Raw genomic sequence first — 25647 nt, forward strand, 5'->3', positions numbered from 1 at the left:
TTTGAAACATAACATGTATATTTTACAGCACGAAAAATAGCATCTAAACTAGGTAATAAAAATTCATCTTAATATTATTTAATATTATTAATATTGTGATTTCAAATGGGAAACATATTTTAAACGTGTGATAACTGAGAGGTATTTTGAACTACAGAGGGCCTTTTTGAGGTAAAGGCACACCCTGCTATGAATTCCTAGATTTCAGTGATTTGCCCCATGCAGTGTATAGTACAACTGTAATTGGATCACAACAGCTCATAGTACCTATACTGATAATTTATATTAAATATTATTCTGTTCCAAATAAAATTTAAAACAATTTTATGTCCATTTAAAAAAATGTATTTTTGTTTGTTAAGATGTAATAAATATTATGTTTATTAGTTTAAGCATACTCTATGATATTACATCAGGATGTATAATTAATACTCGTTTTAAGGTACTTATGTATCTACCTATCTAAATAGTAAAACAAAATGTACGAGGTGTGGGGAACAAAGTCTTCCAAGGGTCTCTGAGTTATTATTATACCTAAAAAAACATTTAAGGTTCATTACTGGCCCATACATAAAACAATTAATTTATAAATTTAGATGGCCATAAAATTCAAATTCATTTGAAATAAGAAGCTTGACATGGTCAAGAGGGTATCCTGCCAGGATAACCTTAACGAGGTTTGACCTTAACGCGTCAACCTGATAGCTGGAGTACTGGTAGCATTTAATCTCTTCTGTGCTGGTAGGAAGTGCAAGGAATTTGGGTGAACGATGACGATATGACTTGAAGAGCAAACCATTAAATACAAGAATGCCGAGTGTTGATATCACTGTGGTTTATTTTTTATGCTCGGGGCCTCAGTGGCCAATATAATTTTATATTTTCGAACGCGTTAATACGTTTTCCTGGTGTGACCACCAGTCACCACCAAGGCAGAAATGGAAGGTAAAAAAAACCAACATAAATACAGTAATAGGTAGGTAGGTACAATAAAAAAATAATCTGAAGAGGAGACCGTGGCGGTCATGTTTTCTTGAAAAGTTGAAACAGTGTGTGTTTTGGGGGACGCCTCATCGCCCTGGTCTCGATTGTGTAACGCCGGTAATGGTGCGCAGCTTCTAAGACTACTGCATAAAAAATTTGAGAAGTTTCATAAACAGGCGGTATTACTACTGTTACTAGCGGTTTGATTTATATTCTTCCTCGAACTCGACAACCGTATCGTACAAGAACCAGTTGCAGACCACTTACCTTCACCATCTGGTTCATCAATTTATATGGTTCGCCAAATTATCTCCCGAGGTACCGGCTGCCGATGTTCCCGCCGTTGCACTTGCATGTGTACTCACATTCATCCGCCGCCATCCAAGTGCACATCTCACGATATTATACAGCCACACGGGCCATCGCCGCACGCAACCCATATAATTATTAAATTATGTTCAACGACCAACTCACTCGGTCCGTACGGAGTCCGGCTACGAGAACGTGATAGGTAGCCCCTATCCGGCCTATTCTGTGTCAAAAACCGTTCAATTTACTTGAATGTCATAATCGGCCCTCTCTCTCCCCATTTTTGTCCATCCGTCGGATAAATTTTATTCTGGTAGTTGTTTAGTGTTTTATGTTTTATTGTTATTGTTTTGATTGTTTAATACTTACATACAATAACGCATATACCTATATAATTTATGTAGGTATACAAAACACGTTAACAGATGTTTTTTTGTTTTTCATTGAATTATTTATTGGTTGTATAGGTATTGCGTGTACAGTACTCGAGTGTTTACGAGTCCGGACATCGTAAAGCAACAATGAAACGCGAGGAATTAGGTAATATGTATCGTTCTGTTGTATGTATAGTAGGTTTCTAGTATACCTCGATGAACGGAGGCTCTATGTCGAGTATTATAAAGGTCACTGTAAGGGATAATTTTAATTTAAATCGGTTTTTTTTAATTTGAATTATTAATTCTTTGTAAATTTATCAATTTTCTTGTAGTTATTCCTGATGTTCAAGGAAAAATTAAAAGTCATATGCGTGTATACTGCGAATTAAATTATAGTGCTTTGGTGTTTGAAAAGATAATAATAATAATAATAAATGTACATTGTATAATTATATATTTATAATTAGACACTCGTCTACAGGAACGTAAATGGAGGTGGGGGCTTAGCCCTATCTGAGCTATCTTAGGCTCTTTCTAAGATATTTTACTTCATTGCAATACTATACATTTAAACATTTTACTATTTTAGTACCTTAATATAGGTTATTTGTATTATAATAAATTATATAATTTATATAATTTATATTTATAATATTTATAACGAATGGTAATAATATCAATAAATATAGTAATAGGAATAATATGTAGTTGTGTTTTTATTGACTTTTTGTTTTAGCGTTCCATATTTCATAAACTATAATCAGTTTATAGCAATATAGCCTATTATAATTTATAATGGCCTGAAGGCCAAACTCATCGTCCGAATATCTATTCATCACACGGACGTGTGTGTGCAGGCTACCGAGTACAAATACGCCGGATCGTCCAAAATCATAAACATCACTGATACTCTTTAGTCTTTTTGTTCTCGAAATTTTAGGGCGAGTTGTACCGTCTCTGAGTAGACTTCGATTACCTAAGCTCAATCAGCTGATAACAGACTTTATAACCGGCCAAGTTCGACCGATTAAACTTCGGTTAACTTTAATCGGAGATGGTTACTAAAACTGAGTAAAACTGGCCCTTAGTCATACGAATTACGATTGTATGATTATTGTTGTTTTAAACTTGCCAAGAAAATCTTAAATCATTAATTTGAAAATAATAGTCCCGTAATTAATTTATATTGGTAACACTAAAGTTATATGTACCAGGTACATTGTACCCACTATGCACTAATATAAATAATCAAATAATATAATTAATTGTTCAATTAAAAGCAGATAAATTCTATTGATAAAAATAATCTATTGATCTAAGTTTTTTCATTTATCATAGTATTCATTTATCATTAAATTGTTGGTTTAGAAAGCACTTTTCTAGGTTGTAGGTACTTAGGTATATCATACGACTAGTTCAAGATAACAACGTAACAAGAATCGAGAATATAACAACTTTATGCAATTTAGCATCTGAACATTTATACCAATAATAAATTAAAATAAATAATAGAATACTTAATGATAATTTATTTTACCAAAGTTTTTTTTTTAAAAATGTTAGTTATTTTTTTTTGAATATAGGTAGGTACGATACAAAAGCAGAAAAACGGTTTTTAAAACTATTAAGAGTAATTGTACACGGTAAAGCCACTATAGCTTAATTCTTCATCCCAAATAAAACCTTTTAAAGTTTGTGTTCTAATTATAAGTTTAAATACTAATAACTAATCAACTTGTGTATTTTGACTAAGTGACCCTTCAGCGATTCTTTGTAGGCAAACTTTTTCTCACAAATACTACAATCAAATTTTGGTATCACTCCGCATTCATATTTTAAATGTCTTGCAACGTATTGTTTCCTTTTGTAAGTCCTGCCACACATATTTGGACATTCGAATCTCTTGTCAAATGACCAATCTGCAAATAAATTAGGCAAATACATAATACAATAATTATATTAAATTTGTATGTTTATTAGCATTTTTTTAATATGTAAAGATACTCGTATCTCTCAGTTATAATTAAGTTTTGTATTATTAAGCAATTACAATTATTGCTAAGCTAATATCTCTTGGTATATTATTTGTACCAAGTATTTACAATTTTACATATATGTGTACATATAGGTCAGGGGCGGGTCTGAAGCTAGTTTAAGAAGGAGGAGAGTAGGAATATTTTTGAGTGATATATAAAGTACAATGAAGACTTAATCTTAATTTATTCAAGCAATTTATGAAAAAATAAGTACGACTCTTATATGTTATAATTAATCGTATGTACCTTTATTTAATTATAGTATAGCAAAAAAATGTCATTATCCATTCAAAAATATTAATTGCAATTTACAATAACAATTAATTTTTTTTTTCATTTGCAAACCTATTGATACATTTTTTTATATTTACAACAATGTCCTTAAGTATGTACATAAAACCTAATCCAGTTAATCTACTTTCACCCGATCTTAACCATGTTTTTAATCTACAAACTAAAAACAATAAGAAATAAGAAAATATAGAGGCCATTCTGGAATTTGGATGCAGATGTTTTCATCCTTGTATATTAATAAACTAGATTTTATTTTTATCATTAAGATTCATGTATGAATTTATCATTTATGTTTGATTGTGTGTTTGACACAACTAAGATATAATAGATATAATAATATAATATGTCTTAGTCTGTGGTGTTTGATTATGGCTATTATATCACAACTATTAATTATTATCAGCTACCTATACAAAGTTTTAAAATTAACTAATTAACATTTTTTTTTTTATTTCAAGGGAGGAGGGTAATCGCATTGTCACCCCATCCCCTAAATATGCCCTAGTTGTAGGTACAGATAATTAGAGAAATTAAATAAGACACAAGCATTAAAACCATTATATTAAGGAAGTAAATAGTTAAAACTTATGCCCACTAAACTATCATACATTTTATAAAAGGTACTAGTAAGTTCTAAGTAAATTTGAATTCACATAAATAGTTTTATTCATGACTAAAATATGCAATGTATCAGTAGCGACTAAACAAAAATGATTACCTTTTTGATACTAGAAGTCTAGAACAACCATATTAAAAAATAACAACAATAGTTAAATTAAATTGAATAAATCTGAAAAAAAGAGGGGAAATGGCTAAGGAGTCTTAAGAAGTAACTTTAATGAATGTGTTAAGTTTGAATTCAACAATATAAAAAAATCACTGTTTTCCAAAAAAACGATTTTTAAAGAAGATGATCTGTCAGCTAATAGTATTAGATAGTATATCAATTTAAGATATTATTGTAACTAAAATGATATGTATTTTACTATTTGGCATTAGACATAAGTATTACAGTACCTTTTTTTATTTTCGTTTGAACCGACGGCGCCGCGGGAACTGCTTTCGCATTACTGCCGCGGACAAGTATTACAGACTTACATCGTTTAAATTAATTTTTTTGCCGAATTGTTATTATGTGTTTAAAATATAATAATAATTAATAGGTAGGTACTTCATAATAATATATTAAGTTTCAAGTACCCAAAAATAATATTGTTAAATTGCAACAAGAGAACTAAAATTGCTGTTCTTCATTTTATATTTAATGAAAAATTGAACTGTACATTTCTATCAAAAACTGTATTTATATATTTTTTAGATTTTTTTGTAACAATGTGAACTATGTATGAGAATACTTGTTTTAAATTTGTAATCCTTGACTAATACATTTTCAAATACTAGGTTTACTTTCCTACCAGAAAAGTTACTGAAGCTGAAATTAAAGAATCACACAAACACAAAAAACACACACATCATAGTAACATCAGTACATTCATCTCTCCACTAAATAAAACTTTTAATAATAAAATAATCACACTAATAAGTTATAAAGAATTTGACAGTAATTATATTGTTTATATTTCATTCAATTATTCAATCATAACATCAAATATGATCATGTAATATCATACATAATATATGCATAACGAGTAAGATACTGTTCTCATTTTCTTAAAGATGTATTTAAATTGTAGAACTAAATACAATTGTCAATAGTAAAAAGTAATATAAATATATAAATAAAGTATCAATTAATATCACCAATAGGTCAATAATAAAACTATTGAACTTAATCAATAATTACTAGGTAGATAATTAGTAAATAGTTACAATCTGAAAACATGAGAACATTTTACATTTTTTGGTTGAATAGCCTAGCTATTATTGTATCTTCCAAGTAATAGATATAAAAACAGCATATATTAAAACTATAAGGATGAGCCAAATTTCAATTTGTTCAAACTCAAATTCAAATTTATTTTCACTTTTTTGAACTTTCGAAATTAATATGTACCTAATATTATAATGTATTAATATCCATCTTAATTTTAAAAAAAGAATAAACCTACCCTGTCTTAGCTTTAACAATTTATAAAATTAATAATTATCATTCTTAGAGCACAACTTATAGTGTATAAAAAAAATATTATATTTATAAAAGTATCGATATTGATCTTCATTTTTCTCGAACTGTTCGAGTTCAAAGTAATCGATTTCTAGAATTAATATTAAACAAACTTTGAACCGTTCAGGGAGTTCGAGAGTTAAGTTCATTTAAATTCAATTCCGTCCCTAATTCAAATTAAACTTACAAATATAATATTACCTACTGTGGTTTCTTATTCACACATGCTGTACTCTTATAATAATAAATGGTATTTTTTTTAGTAAGATTAAATAAAATAATATAAAATATAGACTTTTAATAAATCTAATTATAACTGTAAATATTACATATCTATAAGTATATACCTACGTGATGGTAACACGTTAAAAACAAATTTAATTATTTGATTAAATAGAAAATATCAAGTCTTTTAACACAATTCAATTCAAATAACAATTTTGTTTAAAAAATAAAACATTTTGTACTATATTTGATGAATTTAAGTATATTCAATAACTTATAACCAGAGAGCACCGTACATTTTTTTAGCTAAAAGTTCATATTAAAAAATAAATCTATATTATATTTACTCTAAAACATAATATTTCATTTCATTTTCGATGATAAATTTCAGGAATCGGGCAGTGAACGATATAAATCGCAAATTTGATCTTATATCACTCGATAATACTATGCACTGACAAAAGATGACATTTCAGATGTACTTTTTGTTTAAATTGCTTTAAACATAGAGAACATTTGAACTGTCTGGGTACACCACATTCATAGAACAAGTGTCGTTTCAAGTGCGACTTCCTAGCCACACCCACGTATCGTCGACCACACATGTTAGGACAAACAGCCGGGTCTTGTTTGCAGGATTCTTCTAGTTTGACTAACTTCCAACATATCATATCTAACATAATAAATAATAACAATTAGTTTTATTTAGTAAAATAAATTGATAAGAGTAACCGTCAGATGTTAATGCCACAATGAAAAGTGGCATCCACGTTTGTAGAAAAGCAGTGTTAATGTTATAATATTGCGAGTATAAATGAAAAATTAATTTTATTTTATTGCTATTAATTATTATAAGTTATATTTATAATAAACTTTAACTTTTAGACTTGCAAACAAAGCTAACCCATAATAAGAAGGATACGGATACACCATGGCATATACAAATATACAATACGTCAAGACATATGCATAGACAATAGACATATTAAAATACCATAATTAATATAATTAGTAGTTAATCATCGAAATATTAGTTTATCTGTTGTAAATCATCATATACATGTGTACCATTATAATTTGTATTATAATATTGCTCTAAATAAGTAATAACCTATTTATGTAGGTATGACATATTATAATAAAGGTATTTAATATTTTAATCGTCTTTATAATCATCTGTATCATAGAATTAATATAATAACGAACACCACTAAAGTAAAATTATGTTTGAAGACTTTATTTTTATACGAGCTTTTAACAAAAGTTATAACTTCATAACAAAATTCTCATTTAATACTGATAAAATACAGATGATAAAATAAAAAAATTAAAAATTATATACACTTAAAGAAAATAAATAAATAAATAATAAATCCTAATTATATCGTGAAATAATAAATTGTGCTTAATTAATATAATAATAAAATCGAAGACCATTTTATAAAGATGCTATAAAAGTACAATAGTAACGTATTTTAATGACTGTGACGGGACTGAAAAAACCAGACAAAAAATTCTGAGACTCATTATTTTTCATCTGAAAGGAGTATGGAAATATTTGGGCGCTAAGCTCCCCCTAGTAACGCTTATGCAGTGATATAGAAATAACATTTGATTATGGGATATTTTATTTCTATGTCATAGCGATAACAAGGAAAGGAGAGGGGTTAATTAACGTATAGTAAGATTTAACAGAGACGCGAAATCAACAGTGACATACGATGATTAAGTCAGGAGAGGAGGTGAGTTGAAAAGAGGCACTGTGTGTTTTTGTTTATTAGGACTGTGATGGCGCAAGAGAAAAGACTTATAGTTTGGACATCCCTTGAATTTACATGTGCTGATCACAAATGACGCTCTGTCCTGGGTTTTTCTCTCTTTGATAGGTACCTACAGTTATCTGAAAGGTGATTTTCCACTTAGGTAGCGGGGAGCATGATTACAATAGTTTTTTTAAGTGTATCTGACTTGAAGGTTGTGACATTATGGTGGACCATTCCTGGTTTATTTATTTATTTCACTATTACTAATGTGACGATAAGTTGAGTACTTCCTTAATGTTGATGTAGAGATTGAGGTTTGCAATACAGAGAGGTAGGTGATGTCCGTTTTTATAAATATTCACAACGAGTTGAGCTTTGTAAATATTGGTGATAAGAGTTTGTATGGTAGGTGCTGTATGATGTGTATGTACACGTGGCCGAAGATGGATTTACAATTCAAGCATCCAGAAAAAAAGGGGATAATCAAAAATGAAGATATAAAATTACAAGTGAATCAATTAGATTGCATTGGTAGATATAGGTGCCTAATAGTGCAGGTATTAATACCATTGGCCTATGACTTTGCTTAGGTATTTTAATGTATTTTTTAATACGCTGTAGTCGGTTATATTGCTAGTAATCCATAGTATAGATTTGAGGCGCTTGACAGTTGTCAATTTGCTTGTTAATAAAAGGTTTTTCAACACCAACCGATATAAAGCACAGTCGATTAAAATACTACTGCATGAACCCTCATCAGTCATCCACCACCAACGCGGTGAATTGATTCGTTGAGCAGAATGACTTGGATGTTTGGATTTGGAGATTCAGAAACAAGAAAAAGCTACTTCAGATTGGGGCGCACTGCTTCATTCTTATTGATGCTATAAGCGAGGCTTAATATTGTTTATATTGAAAATAGAGAACGTGCTGAGTGTTATCCCTATATATATATATACGTAACACGATCACCAAGCGAGCATATTCGAATGACGGGTGTAGTGGGCCAACACGGAACTTTTATTGTTTAGGTTTTGTTTGGAACTATAACTTATTATTAAATAATATAAACAAGTGTATTGTGTATATATTATGTAATCTATACATACCTATGTTCAAGAATAAATGTAGGACATTTCAACATTTGCAGGATAGCCGTGTAGTCGTCAATTTGAATTGGTATTTGAAGCTAAATTATCTCATATAACTATAAATAGAGCCACATTGAGATTTATTGGGGGGTTTAATGTTCCTGTTAATACTGACGCTAAACCAATTTTAGCGGTCGGCAGACGAAGAAAAATATTCGTATAAAAACCCGAATTAGCACTGTAGCACATAAGGTGGCGGGAAGGTCGCGGATATACGCTACTTTCAGCCGTCGGGAAAAGACAAAAAAATGCCAGCGGCACAGCTTACGATAAAATCGTTGGTCTGGATGAAGGGGAGGGAAGATATTGCCGGTTTGCGAATTATCTACTCCCGCCACACAGCGACGACAGCTTGAATGAGAGTGTAGAGGCGACAGACCGGGTCCGAGTTCGAACGGTTCCTATTCGAGTCTAAAATAAAAGTAGGGAATTTAAATCAAATTTAATTTTTGCTTCTAAACTTTGCTTAAACTTCTTGTACTTATGTATAGAACATTAAACTACTTGACAAGTATACTATACTGTGTATAACACAGCATGCGGGCTGCGTGACAAGTAACAACATCTCGCAATGATGTAGGCTATCTTTACCAAAAAATACAATAATCTATAAATAATAAATGTATATATAAACCCTAGTACCCTGCACTACCGTGAGGACGAGTAATCGAGTAATTAAAAAGCGCCCTCTATGTTGTTACGCTTTCCATACACTCATTGCTTGTCTAGTAGTATATAAGGTTTATGGTATAGAATAAAAACTCCTGAGTAAAGTTTTCTGTGGTTCAGACAACACAATGATATATCACGAACAGTGAATTTCATACATATTGAGAACATATCAGAAAAATGAAGAAATATAGGTCAACTTTAGGCTCTCCAAGAGAAATATGTCCATAAAAAGGAATGAAACGATTTTTTAACGACTCACAAACGACCATACATTACCCACCTACTTTTTGTCCATGTCCAGTTTACGCCCAATAGAATCTTAGATCGTGAATTGAGTTAATGAAATGGAAATTTAAATTTCAAAAAAGTGCATGTAGTGAATATGAGAGAATGAAGTGAACTTCTTTCAGAAAAAAAATGCAAAAAGCTGGTCCCTGGTCGGTACTTATTGACCATTACGCTATTGTATTGACCATGAGGGGCGATAATCTTTTTTTTTCATACTTTCTGTAAAAAAGTTTCACTTCTAAAATTTTACTCTCCTCCATACTCAGTCCATAACTTTATTTCTAAGGCGAACCCGACCAGGCCCGTTTGTAGTTATATGTACACCGTTTAAATTAGACATTTCACTATTGTTCTTGTATTATCTATTTATGTACAATTAAATAATATATGTTTTATTTTCGATCAACCAGAAATATTTTTTCATGGCCCGGCTCGTGCTGATCTCTAATTAGATAGGTATACCTAATTAAATTAATGATTATAAGTATATTAGTGTTAACTATTACGGTTGTTGAATAATGGTAAGTACCTACCAGTTGAACCAGTTAATCATTTAAATTTTTTTGATATAGGTAGGTAGGTATATTATACAATTTTAACACTTAATTATCTGATTATTGGATAATGGATAGTCTCATACTCTCAGGATTAAATATAAGTAGGTACGTTATTTGGAGGGTATGAATATATTGGATTAAGTCACTGAGTATAAATGTATAATTGTTATTTGTTTCCACCTACTCTGTCTATGGGTTCGATTGTAACACACCTAGAAATGCTTTACTATACTCTGCTATACGGTCTTGGAATAATAGTGATTTGGATTTCTTTACGATCTTAAAAAATATAAAGGTTAAAATCATTCATATTCACCTCAAATTACGTACCTATCTACTTTGGTGCCTACCCAAATAAATATACGTATATAAATTATAAAATATTTATTGACCTGTTACCTAACTTAATATATCGAATGTATACATGGTTATAAAAAAAAAACAAAACAAAAAAAATTGTTTATACAAATTGGCTATTATTGGTTAAATATTAAATTATTGTTTTCATAATAAATTTTTAATTACCTACGATGTAGTTTTTAGTTATTAATAAGGTAGGGTTATTCAAAAATGTTGTGTTTCTTTTGTTGATGTATTAACATTTCGTCTTTACGTTTGAATGGTCGAGAGCAAATAGGACATGAAAACTGTGGCGGTGTTTGACATTCGTACATCACATGTCTTTTCAGTACATATTTACGACTTTTTCCTTTATAACTACGTCCGCAGTCATTGGGACAAAACACAGGATCCAGAAGAGAGTCTTTATTGGTCGATTCAAGTAATTGCAGAAAATCTACGAAAACAAGATTAAATTCGAAATAATGAATTTTATGATATACATTAATTAGGTACGGCAAAAGTTATATTAATATTTTATTTTGTGACACATAAAGCACATAATATTATTATAACCAGCATTCCAAAGCAAGCCCGAATAAGAAATAGCAATATCAGAGAACAAATTATTATAATAATAACGTATAATAAAACATTTGGAAATAATACAAGTACATTGATTATTGATGAATTATGAATATGCTTTGTATTTTGAATATTAAATTATTCGATCAACAAATGCGAGTTTGGTGTTTAATTAATGTATGTGAGTTGAGGTGTGTTTTTCTGGCAAAACGTCTATAACAAATCAAGCAAATGAATTTTTTTGGAACTCCACATTCGTGTTTCAAGTGACGTTGCAAACTAGATTTCTTCCAATCACCACTATAATAGCGGCCACAGTTATTTGGACAATATAACAATTCCATTTTTCCTGAAAATAAAAAGCATATATAAAAGTAATTAGAATTATAGTTAAAACATATTAATTTTATAAAATAATATAGTTGGAATAAAATAATTAGCAATTAAAAAAACCTGTCAAGATCATACATGATGGACAATAATGCATAAACCAGAAAACGAGGTTGCAAACAAAGCATAATAGGAAGCATTAGGTAAATATTAAATCAAAAATATAAAATTACTACCCCGAATAAACATATAAATAAACTTATAATTAATATTTAGGTCAACCTATATTCAACTAGATAAAATAATGAAATATCATGTAATAGCTAAAGTAATGAATTAAGCCTTACAAAACTTTAATCATTAGTTTTGACAACAAAGGCACAAAGCACGGTATATTTATATACTAAAATAATTAAACCAATGGATAATAATGGGTAGACAAATATTAAAAAATCAAATAAAAAACTTGGGAATATATTTTTGTTTAGACTTTAGTTTTACTTTACTTTATTTAATTTTACTTAAATCATAGACTAAAATGTAATATTAGATTATACCATTTTATCTGTATTTAAATAGTTTGGTATTAAATTACTGTCCACAATTAGAGAAAACCAAGCTAATACAGAGAAGGATTTGGATATATATTTGGCTTGGAAAATATTATGTTTAAGGTAATTTTAAATACACTTTTACCAAAAATAAAACTAACGATGCTAACCCAATAAATTTAATAATTTACAATTATACTTTTTAATAATCTTTTGATATTATAATTTAGAAATAGGTATTTACTAGGTACTCAAATTCTCAATTATTGTGTTCCCTAATTAGAAAACCCTTTAAGAGTGTCCATGAGTTCTTAAGAGAAATCAAGAGAATCTGGATAAGAAGCAAAACAAATTTAATAATATTAATAAAAACACATTATTGTCTTATTAGTTTTGAAAATGTTATTATTATTATCAACTAAAAACCTGGGAAGCTTCTATCGAGCTGTCAATACTTTACAACTAAACGATTAACTAATAATATAATTATATGGAATTCATTTTATTTGACATTGGTTTTATGAGTGTAGGATCCAGATAGGCAACAAAAAAAACTCTATATATTTATCAAATGGGATGAAAAGATATAATATTTTGTAGCTGTACCACATATTTAATTGTAATTAATATTTCTTATTTTTAATACAAATAAATAATTGAAGCAATGTGGCATGTCAGAGTGGGTTTATACTTGATCAGTAACCTACAATTATTTACTTTGCCTGTAATATCATTAAAAATTGGTATAGATTATATATAAATATTTTTCATAAAAATTATTTTGTGATAAATAAAAATATTTAAAACCACAAATAAAATAATATAAAGTTATTCTCATATTTACTTATTTCCATAATTATATGAATAACAATTAAATTGTTGATTATAAACATATGATTTGCAATTTTAATGTAATATAATACATTTTATAAATTACTATTTAATAGTAATATTATAATCTTACAAAAAACAAAAATTTATTAGTCAAGTCAGGGGCGCCATTTTAGGAAAGTAAAACGAGATCATTTATTAGGTGGTGGAACTTAGTAGTTAATAAGAGCGTTTTCTTACTTTACTTGATGTTTTAACTTTTACCCAATACTATTTTGGTTACAAGTAATATTTGTAATTAGTTTTTGATTTTTTAAAAAACAATAATTACAATATTTTCATTAAACTCAAAATGCTGTTAGTTGTCATTATTTTTATGATAGGTTGTGACAAACATTTCATATATATAGTTCTTAACATTATCATTTTTAAGTAAAACAGCTTAGTACTCCCCGTTCTATCCTATTGAAAAGTGTAAAAAAAAAAAATTAGCTGACTAGTAACACCGTTATCGAATTACTTAGTATCTGAAATGGCGCCCATGAATTAAAAATATGATACACAACAATATAAAAAATAAGAATATTTTTAAATGGTCAATTTTCAATTCTAAATTCTACAGAAATACTTTAGTTGTAGGTATACAAACACAAATATAATTATGTTTCTTTAAAATATTATTTATAATATTAAATATTCACAAAAACACTTTATGAACAACATATATGTGTGTTTTTAAATTCCATTTTTGTGCGAATCGCTTATGACATATCATGCATTGAAATCTACGAGGCACGCCGCACTCATGAGTTAAATGTCTTTTGAGTAATTGCTTTCTGTACTGGCCTTTGTATTTGCGACCACAATGGTTTGGACATATAGCCGGATCAGACTTGCATATCTCATCTAACTGACACCACTCGGTGGCTGTAAAAATGAAAACTTGCAATATGTTAAATGAAAAAGATTGACAGATTTTTAAAAAGCAAAAAGTAATTTTTAAACGCGGTTATAACCATAATGAAGCGAAAGGAAACAAATATTACAAATAATAATAAAAACAATTTAAATAGTTGTATACATCTAAGAAAATTCAAATTTGTAAAACTAAATATAAGTAAAAAATATGAGTATTTTTTATAAAATAGTCAACTGCTATAGTTATTTTGTAGTATGTTATGCATATATTTTGTATGAAAAAATATTATATTCAAGATTGGCAAATATGACCTGTAATCAATTATTAAATTTATTTACATAAATAAATCAGTAGAGACAATATACAAAGGTATTTATACATTATTATAATATTCTATATTTGTTAAATCAACTGCCTATGAACAATGGCCATGTGTTTTTTTAATGAATAATTTTGTGCAAATTCCTTCTGACATTTGGAACATTGAAATTGCTTAGGAACGCCACATTCGTACATCAAATGTCGTTTTAATAATTTTTTTCGATACATTCCTTTGTATTTCCTCGTGCAATTGAAGTTTGGACATATGGCAGGGTTTAACATAGAAATAGTATCCAGTTTAGTCATCCAGTATGAATTTGTAACAGCTAGAAAAAAATAGTAATTTTGTTTTATTTTTTAATTTTAATCATAAGATAAAATTTATATACCTACGCCATCTATAAGCATAAACACATGATTAATTGGTTCTGGATATAAGTGGAAGTAAAATTATTTTTATGGGTAATTATTGATTAAAAAAATTTCTATAGTACCAATACCTACTTATTATATTTATTAGTTATTTGTACTATGTATTCTACTGTGTTATATAATATATACCTAACTATTAATTATATAAATAATACCTATTTCATAACGAATACTCAAATAATCAGAGGCTATATCCCTCCTCCCAAATATCATTTGTATTTTGTTCAATACAGAGTGATCCATTTAAGAGGGTCCACTAATTATTTCAAAAAGTACTAACTTTTTTTGAATTTTTTTTAAAAAACTTTTAGATTTGTGTTTTACTAAAACCTTAAAATATTTAATTTTTTTAAAATTATTATGTTTATTAGTGAGACCACTAACAAATTTTGATTTTCAAATAATTAAATACAATAAAAAGGTCATAAATTGATAAAACTATTTTTTTTATGAATTTTTGGGTTAAAATTTTTGTTTATTGTTATTAGGTTTACAAGATACAGTTCCTCAAAGTTTGGTGGTTTAAAGAGGTGTTAAAGTCGGTAATGCTACAAATATTTTGTTATCCAAATAACCAGTTTTTTATTAATCATTTGTCGTAATTTGATGTGTCTAATTAGTCGATAGGTTAATACATGATTTAGTACAATAGTTATCACTAATTAATTGTTACCTTGGGTTGAACAGTATCGAATTTATCACTTATAGCTTTTGGTCTTTACAAATGAATAAATAGTATAATCAACACTTTATTAAACCACTTAATTTTGAAGAGCTGTATCTCGCAAATGAAATGATGAAAAATAAAAATTGTTATACTAATATTCATAAATAAAATGGTTTTATTAATTTATGACCTTTTTTTAACATATGTTTCCATTTGAAATCAAAAGTTGATAATTGTTTCATCAATAAACATAAAGATTAAAAAAAAATTAAAATATTTTAAGGTTTAAGGCTGGGGCTATACACGGCGGATTCCGCTGCGTTTCGAACGCCGCGTATCCCGCTGAGTTTTCCGACGGACAAGCTATACAGAACGTATCCGTCGAACGTTTTTATTACTTCGGCGTTCGTCCGCCAAAACGCAAGCCGACCGGCGTTTTCCGCCGCGGATGAAAACGCGGCGTATTACATCCGTCGTGTATAGCTACTCGGATATAAATTAATACATTTGGAATTTGACGGAAAACGCCACGAAATACGCGGCGTACGAAACGCGGCGGAATCCGCCGTGTATAGCTTCAGCCTTTAGTAAAGCATAAATCTAAGTTAAAAAAAAAAATTCAAAAAAAGTTAATATTTTTTGGTAATTAGTTTACCTTCTTAAATGGATCATCCTGTATATTAGGTCCATTATAACAGCTTCAAATTCGAACTTACTCAATGGGTTTTAAATTGTTGTATGGAAATCATTTTGGGTGGAAAATTTTAAAATAGAATAACTGTTTTCAAAGAAACTTATATGTTACACCCGTAAAAAATATTGCATTTTTAGGTCTTATAGGTGTTGGTAATAATAAGCCATAAAAATAAAATTTGAAAGTATATTTCATATTTTTATTTTTATGTGTTAATTAAAATATTTTAGATTTCAATTATGTTTTGAAAAAAATTTAAATTTACTTATATAGACTAAAATCAAAAATTGGAACTCAGAAAATCATACATCAAAAATTGATACCTATAAAAAAAATAACCATTCAACATTTTTAATCACCAACTAAAATTGAAATCAAAATTAAACTATATTCTTAATAGATGATGAGGAAAAATCCATACAAATATAACTACACAACTTTCTATTATAATTCATTATTTTAATTTGTTTGTATACCTGATTAATGTTAACATAATAACAAACAATAGTATATAATAAATTTTAAATTATGTTCAATCCGTTAATATTTTAATAAATAAGTAATAATATAATGTATTAGCTAGAGGAAGTTAAAAAAGGGTACATATTTTTCTATTCAGATATTGTATATAATTACAAATATGTATCATGATGATTACAGGATCTTTAAATGAACTTTTTTTTAATGGAATACACTGTTAAAATGTATAATGTTAACACACTTTAATATTATTTACATTAACGATTGATATAACTATTTGAAACATTATTAACTAATGACTACTTTGTGTACTAATATCATATGTTTTTTCAAAGACCACTTTTGTGAAAAACGTTTACAACAAACAGTACATAAAAATCTTTTGGGTACACCGCACTCGGTATCTAAATGTCGTTTTAAATGACCCCTCCGTTGCTCTCCTCTATAACAGCGACCACATTGATTTGGACAATACACTGGATCAGATTTTGATATTTCATACAGCAAATGTAGCCATTTTTTTGATCCTAAAATTATAAAAATGATTGTATTTATTCTTGAATATATTTACATCAGTGGTGTACACACTTGTGTTATGAAATAATAAGTTAGTTCCAAACAAAAGCTAATGAAAAATAAACAAATGAGGCTCGTGTCATAACTGAATGCAATTAATTGGTTTATAGACATTTTCCACTCTCCGCCTCTCTAGACTTAACCATAGTATAATTGTGTATGGCACTGTTGATTCTGACTACGTAATATACTAATATAGTAATATTCATAACAAAATACATTTATTGTATTCTGTTATGGCGATAGAAAAATACCTAATAATTTCATAAATGAAACATTGTTATACACAATTTTTTTTCTGATCTCACTTAATGAATCCTCTTCTTTCCCTACTTATCACTGTAATACATAAAAAATGAAATATTGCCTAACCTAACATTATTTTTATACCTGTACACTTATCTCAATTGATTAGTCTTCAGTTGTATACCTAATATATAATATAAATAACACACAATTTCTCATTTCTCATTATAGATACCTAATTATGATCAATTTAATATGAATATCATTTATATTACGATATCATATATTTACATAATTCATTATTACATGAGTAAATGTTGAATTAAAGTAACTTTTTTTGTAAACTTTTAACATTATTCTTTCCTGATAACAACTTAACACTAATTTTCACTTAAAAAATGTTAATTTTTCTGAGCAGGACTTCGGTCATGCTCAAATAGTACAATACTACCCGTAGCACTATTAGGGGGGCACAAAGGATTTTTTTTAGGGAGGCCTAAATAGAATTATTAGAAAAAAATAATAACCATAGAAATATTTATTACGTATATTACACCAAACATAAACATAGTAAGGAATATGTATTAATACTAGGATGTACCTATACAAAGACAGCGATGAATTAGGTGATCAAAAGTTATATTTTTATTACAAAAAGTATGTATGCAGATTAGTATAAGTAGTAGGTATATACTTAACATAAACAGTATAGAAGTATATTATGTACAGTAGACAATGGTAGTAAAATGCAGAAAAGTAATAATACAATGTAGCTGTATTTTATCACTTTGAATAGGTATGTAATTAACTAGTACAATTACAAATCATCAAAATCCATCTTACAAACATATTAGTGAGAAGAAAACATTTTGATATACTGTAAGTTATGGATTAAGTTGGCACAAGAAATAAAACGTACTATTTAAATCAGGGATCACCAACCAGACAATCTTTAGAGGAATATTGGTAGATCTTATTAAAAACTAACCATACTAATATATGCTTATTACAGCCTTAAACATACCTTTATGCTTTATTTACAAAGTAAAGGAATTATTAGTGAAGAAAAACATACATAGAATTGGAGAAATAATTAAAGAAGAATATTATTGTACAATTTATTAATAAGCTACAAGTAATAATATAAATAGTATACCCAAACAAATAGTGGTAATCACCAGATACCTAACAATTTTCATGTGGGTCACTTGTTAGAAAAGATTGGCAACCTCTGATTGAAACTAACAAATACAAAGATATTTTTAGAATTAATAATTACATCAATAACAAAAAAAATTTAACATAATAATATAATTTTCTATATTTGATAAACTACAGTTGCAATTTTCATTTTTAAACAAAAAACATTTATTCTAGTTCTAATGGCTTTAGTTACAATAAAATATTCAAGGGCCCGGTGTCAATTTTTTAAAGTTTCCGTATTGCTATATTATTTTCAAAATAATATTTTATACTTTAGTACCAACCTTAAGAGTTATAATAATTTTCCATTAACCTACTGTCTGATACCTATTTAGAAGGAGGGGGGAATTAAGTGCAGTCATTATTTTAGTAAAAGTGCTTTCTCATAGGAAAAACTCTCAAGCCTTGTTAAATCGTCGGATTTTGATGATTGTTATTTTATCTCAAAAAAATAAGACATTCTACAGTCCACATTGAACTTTGCTTAAAATTGTCTTTTTTATTATTATTATTACATATTTTAAACTTTGAGATGAAAATATTGAAAAACGTAGTTCAATGTGGGCTATGGAATATTTCTCTCAATTAAATAATAATCAAATTGAGTCCGGCTCATCATCCAAAACAGGATCATTATTCTTATAGACTTAATGGTGTGGAGTGTATTTTTGAGGTTAAAATCACATAAGCACCAGCAGTCTGTCAATACATAATTTAACATCTCATCAAAATGCCCAAGATATTTTTATTAGGTACTTATAGTATTTATTTACATAGGTTATAGGTATTTATGAAATGTTTAACTGTCAAATAATAAAAACACAAATATGCCATTAATACTCTTGCAACAGCCTGTTATAAAATTAAATAAATACATCATTTTCTAAATTCTCTATTTCCAAAATTCACCCAAAGAGTAGTAAGGGTTTGTTAATTCATCATAACAGACACCATTTCGAGGTACCGGAACTTGCTTATGAACCATTATTAAATGAGATTTTAATGTATCATTCTGTGCAAAACGTTTAAAACACAAATGACATAGGAATTTTTTTGGCACACCACACTCATCGGTTAAATGACGTTTGAGATGACATTTTCTCCTTAAGCCTTTATATTTTCGACCACACATATTTGGACAAATTGCTGGATCATTTATGGATAATTTGCTTAATTGAGATAACCACTTGTGTCTTAATTCTAAAAATAACAAAAACTATTATAAATAAAATAATTAAAATCAAATAAACAAACAATATAAAATTAGAATACAACAAGTTGCAAACATTGTATTATTAAAAGCATTTCAGTTCTCATTATTTAGAGTCATTACATACTGATTTATACTTTTATATACTGCATAATACGTACTGCGAAAACCATATTAACTGAGCATGAACAAGCCTTGGATTTGCCTTTTTAGGAAATATTGATGTGTTATAATGTAACAGACTATTTATGTTAATAGGAATTAAAAATTGTGTAATGTGGAAACTGTAATTAGATGTAATATAACCACAGACAGGTAGTAATCAGTATACCATAAATACAATTTATGTAATCAAGTTGCAATTATAACTTGCAACTGGTGATAATTCACAATTCCACAAAATTGTTAAACCATGAAGATTTATGTATTATCCAGTGAGATACCACTCCGCGACTCGGCCAAAATCAGTTCTTCTACTCGAATTCAATGCGACACCCTGCTTTATTGCAATTTGTCTCGATGGTAAGGGATCGAGTAGAGACTGGGGATGTTCTGAATTGGAGTGCTTTTTTGATGGACAGACTTATAACATGTATATTATGTGCACAAACTTAAATAGGGTCCTCAAATGCTTTGAGCCTAAGAGGTTTCAAGAACAAAGGGAATGGGGATTTGTCATCACACACTACATACACACAGTGGCGCACAGAGGTATTTTGACAGCACATGCAACTAACAAAAGTTACCCACCCACACACCCAATTTTTTATTTAAAAAAACGTTCTTTTGAACTGTTACTAACAGTTAACCTATACTTTATCTAGGTACCTATATCCATAGGCGTCTATACCTACCCACCCACCCACCCACCTCCCACGAGAGCACATACAGTTGCACCCCTTGCTAACCTATCTGGGCGCCACTGCATACACACAATTTCATCTATAATACAATTCAAAACACTCACAAATTAAATACATTAATCTATAGTATGATATTTTTCTTGAGTGTATTATATTATTAACTGTATATAACTTTTAAATAACTTGACTAGTTGAGATATAAATAATACTAATAGATTCCTTGAGCAAGTTTACAGCATATTTTCAAAGCTTTAAAACTTAAGCATAGATAATGTTCTTGTGCTTAAATTTGATAATAGGTCAGTTCACACTAATGCTGAAGGATTTTGCTGAAAATTGAAAATGCTGGACAAAAAAATTGTTAAATTGCAAGTTTGTAAAATATATACATTGCATGAAGGTGTTACGTACTCTTAATGAACATGGAGAATAAAAAGAGGAACTTAACACAATATTATAGTGATAGTACTAAGTACCTTCTTAACAATATTGACTCAAATAAATAACACGGAAATTTAAGTACGTACAATTTAAAAATAAAATAAAATGTATAAATAACAATATAATTTTAAAGTATTAATACATTTATAATTATAAATAAAGAATATTAATGTAAAATATTGGGATAAGGTTTTCCTGTATGACTACACAACAGAAAATCAAAAATAATGATACATATTAATACAATTCTATAGCAATACTCTAACAAACAATATAACAATACAAACACTTTTGATTAAAGGTTGATTTCATAATGAAATCATTTAAATAAACTGAAATTATATTAAAATAAATCTACATAAACCATCAAGCTAGAAGAACATAAATGTAAGGGGGAACATATGAAATCATGTTATTATAATTATTCAATTGCTCAATTTCATTTATTTTTACTACAGAATTTTTAAGCAAAATTGTTTAAATTTAAGTATGTTAATTTGAAAAAATATTATGGTTATTATACAGCAGTATATTCTTTGTACAAATATTATAATGTTTTTGGAGAGATACATTATAAGAAAACTTCTTAAGACACAATTCACAATTAAATTTCTTTGGTACACCACACTCGTAAATTAAATGTCTTTTGAGGTGTGCTTTTCTACTTTTTCCTTTATACTTATGACCACATTTATTTGGGCAAATTGCAGGATCCGTTTCTGATAATATTTTCAATGCATCAATGTTCAGCCATTTGGAATTAATTTCTGAAAAAAAAAACAATTAACTAAGTAGGTATTAAGTTAAACAATGGTAAAAAAATAGTTACATTAATAATTTTATTGATGTTAATTATTAAAACATAGGTGAAGTTATAGAAATATTATTTTAAATATTATTCTATGGAAAACACCCTTATAAAAACACATTAATGAATAAAAAATATTAGGTACTCAATATTTTTCCTCATTATTTTCAAAACAAAATTTCTTAATCTTAACATTATAATAATAAACTAAAACAATATAAGAGTAGCCTATCCAGTTAGAGATGCAAAGTGATTACTGATTCCACAAATATTAAAAAGTAATATTATAACCAAAAAAAAGAAATATTAAAAACAATATTTTTACTAATAACATATTTTATGTTAGAATAATTTGTCAAAAAATAGTTAAATAAAATAGTACTCAGAGACCACAAAGAAGGTTAAGACACGAAGGACACATGACATCAAACTTTATTTTTATGTTATTAATGTTTGTTTGTAAATGAAAGACACATTTTTTTTTGTACCCTTATAAATATCATAGCTCAACTACATAATTAATTATATTATACGGTTTACTGTACAATGGTTTTTACTTTTCATACACTTCAAATTTGTAGGTATGTAAGCAGCACTGTTACTACATAAAATACCATAAAATAAATATACTAAATTAGTTATTTTACCAATCAATAACTTATTATTGCCTGTTAAAAAGAATATGTAGGTAATTATTAAAAAATATAATTTTCATATTCTTTGAAACTTGCAAGATAAATATATTATGTTTATTTCAAACAACATATGAAAAATTAAAAAACAACAAAAGGTGCAACTGTTTTTAATCACTGGTATATTTAATCATAAACAGCACTTAAATATGACAATATGTAAAAATAATTACGATTAAAAAATTAATATTCCTTATGCTATCAAATAACAAGGAAAACATAAAAAAAACTTATAAAAATTATAAAATGCATATCTTAATGAAATTAAAAAATATATGTGTACATGAATAATAATTTACTTGAATTAACTCCAAAACTATTATTCTGATGAATTTCTAAATAAATTTAAACACAGTCAACAACTTAAATTATTGAAAAAGTTATTAAAAATACATGCATTTAAGTTCTAAATCAAGCAAGAAAGCTTGGAGTAGTAATTGTTAAATAAGTCTTCCATGTCATTGACCCATACGGGAAAAAAGGAAGCTCTAAAAATTAATAATATGTTCTGTAAAAATGATTTCTTCTAATAATATTTAGAGTTTGACATATATTTAAAATCCAATAACATTGTAATAAACCAACACAGTTAGGTAAGTATAAATTATAATTTTAATTTGTGTTAAAATAAGAACTATACTTATTATGGTGTAGACTGACTGATTGACTGATAAATTTAGAATCTAATGATCCTTCGTATCACCATGTATGGGTACAACTCAAGCAAAGGATTTTCTAAAATTCCCAATTTAAAGAGGAACTTATACAAGGATTTTAAGATTCACAGTGGATATCTAAAATTATTATTTTTGTTTATAAATGGTTGCCAATGATTACATAAAATAAAATATAAGTTTAACTATCTATTTATGTACATACAAATAAATGCTAGTCTGCCTTTTTGTAATTAATAAACTCAAAAACTACTAGACCATTTTCAATAAAGGTTATATCAATAGATTCCTGGAGACTTGGAGCATGTTATAGCTTATTTTCAACCATTATAATATGTACTAACTTCGAATAATCCAACATTTTCAGCTGTACAACCAGACTTTGCCCGTGAACAAATGAAAACAGTCAATATAGTGCTATAAAGGTATATATTTGTTTCAGTGTACTTCAGCTCATGGGAAAATCAACGTTTAGTGCACCTTGTTTTATGAACTAATTAGGCCAAGATCGACAAGTCACCTGTGGAGGATTAAATATAGCACTTGGTGTAAATTGAACATGGTTCAACCTATTCCCTAAAATGTCCTGATATTTCTATTAACAATTAGAAATGTTCACAAAATCAGGCTACTAGTTTTTTAGTATATACTCTACAAACATGCATCCACTCTCATATTTGCTTTAAGATCTAATTTCTTTATTTGGGGCCATAAACAGGATAATTTGATGAATGATTTTACCTTTTGTGCCTGAGTAACTTATGGCAACCATTAATAAGCAAAAAAAAAAATTTAGTTTCCATCATAAATCTCGAAATCCTTGAGAAACCAATTCTTTAAAATGCTGTACGAAGATACCCTGAGAACTTCAAGTCACCAGCTATCATAGTTTAGAGTTTTAGGCTCTAAATTGATCAGTCAATTAGTCAGTCAAAAAAGCACTTTCATTTTTCTAAGCAACTTTTCCAATTTTTCTTTCTGTAAAAACCTTATTTGAACCATTACGAAGATTTAAAACAATAATGAGCCAAATCATTCCAGCCTTTCTCAAGTGGTGAAATTACCAAGAACCAGCATTTAATTTTTATTATCGCATTATTTATATTGAAAAAAACCACATTTATTTTATAACATAGATAGGTATATAAAAGATTAACGACTAAAAATTGATTTTATGATGTATGAAAATAAAATATACACTTCTTGAACTTTACTTATAAAAATTAATATGAAAGACTTTAAATAAATAAATAAAAATGTATTGAGTAATGTCACATACGCAATAAATGAGAATAGTTAATTATCTATTTAGTAAGAAAAAAAATGACAATGTTGATAGAGTATTTGTATCCTGTTATGTTTTATGTATTATCACCATGTGTTTTTTTCTATCTGAATTATGAGTAAAACGCTTCAAACATACATCACATTGAAATTGTGGTTGTACACCACATTCATATCTCAAATGTCGTTTGATGTTTTTAGAACGATATCTTCCTCGATAACTGCGTCCGCACATATTAGGGCAAAATTCCATACCTTCACTATAAACCATGTCATCTAAAACTTTAAATAAATAAACATTATTAATATTTTAATAATTCAACTTCACAAGATATAAATAAATAATAAGATACAATTATAGAAGCAGCAAGGATTTATAAATACATTAGATTAGCTTCATTTAAAAAGTTAAGGAAATTAACTAACTGAAATTAAAAATTTGTTATCTTTGTATAAAACTAAAAATAACTTTAATTTATAAATTAATAATACGATTATAACTATTACAAGTTGTTAAAATGCTTCATTAATAAGTAAGAACCAATTAAGTCATCAATATAATTTTCAGTTGGGACATAATATAATCAAAAAGATAACTATACAGGATTACAATGTTGCAATGTTTATGTACCGAATTCAATCCTGATTAAGTTATTTACATATTGCAATATCTCCTAAAATAATGGAGATATCATAGTTCTGGTTTTTAATAAGACTCAT

At 27.8% G+C, this 25647-nt stretch overlaps 1 protein-coding gene across 1 annotated transcript; it reads right to left on the reverse strand.

Moving 5' to 3' along the window:
• Nucleotides 1-3389: 3389 nt before the first annotated feature.
• On the reverse strand, nucleotides 3390-25647 carry LOC111029257 (zinc finger protein 425-like). Its single transcript, XM_022308214.1, has 11 exons — nucleotides 25587-25647; nucleotides 25067-25209; nucleotides 21074-21107; nucleotides 19865-20155; nucleotides 17290-17457; nucleotides 14810-14983; nucleotides 14207-14344; nucleotides 11926-12054; nucleotides 11395-11577; nucleotides 6799-7023; nucleotides 3390-3589 (listed from the first exon to the last, which is right to left on the reverse strand). Exons 1-11 carry the CDS (start codon nucleotides 25645-25647, stop codon nucleotides 3390-3392), a joined length of 1746 nt encoding a protein of 581 aa, XP_022163906.1.

The sequence above is a fragment of the Myzus persicae genome, unplaced genomic scaffold (assembly GCF_001856785.1).
Source record: "Myzus persicae strain clone G006 unplaced genomic scaffold, MPER_G0061.0, whole genome shotgun sequence".
In the NCBI taxonomy this organism is placed as follows: Eukaryota; Metazoa; Arthropoda; class Insecta; order Hemiptera; family Aphididae; genus Myzus; species Myzus persicae.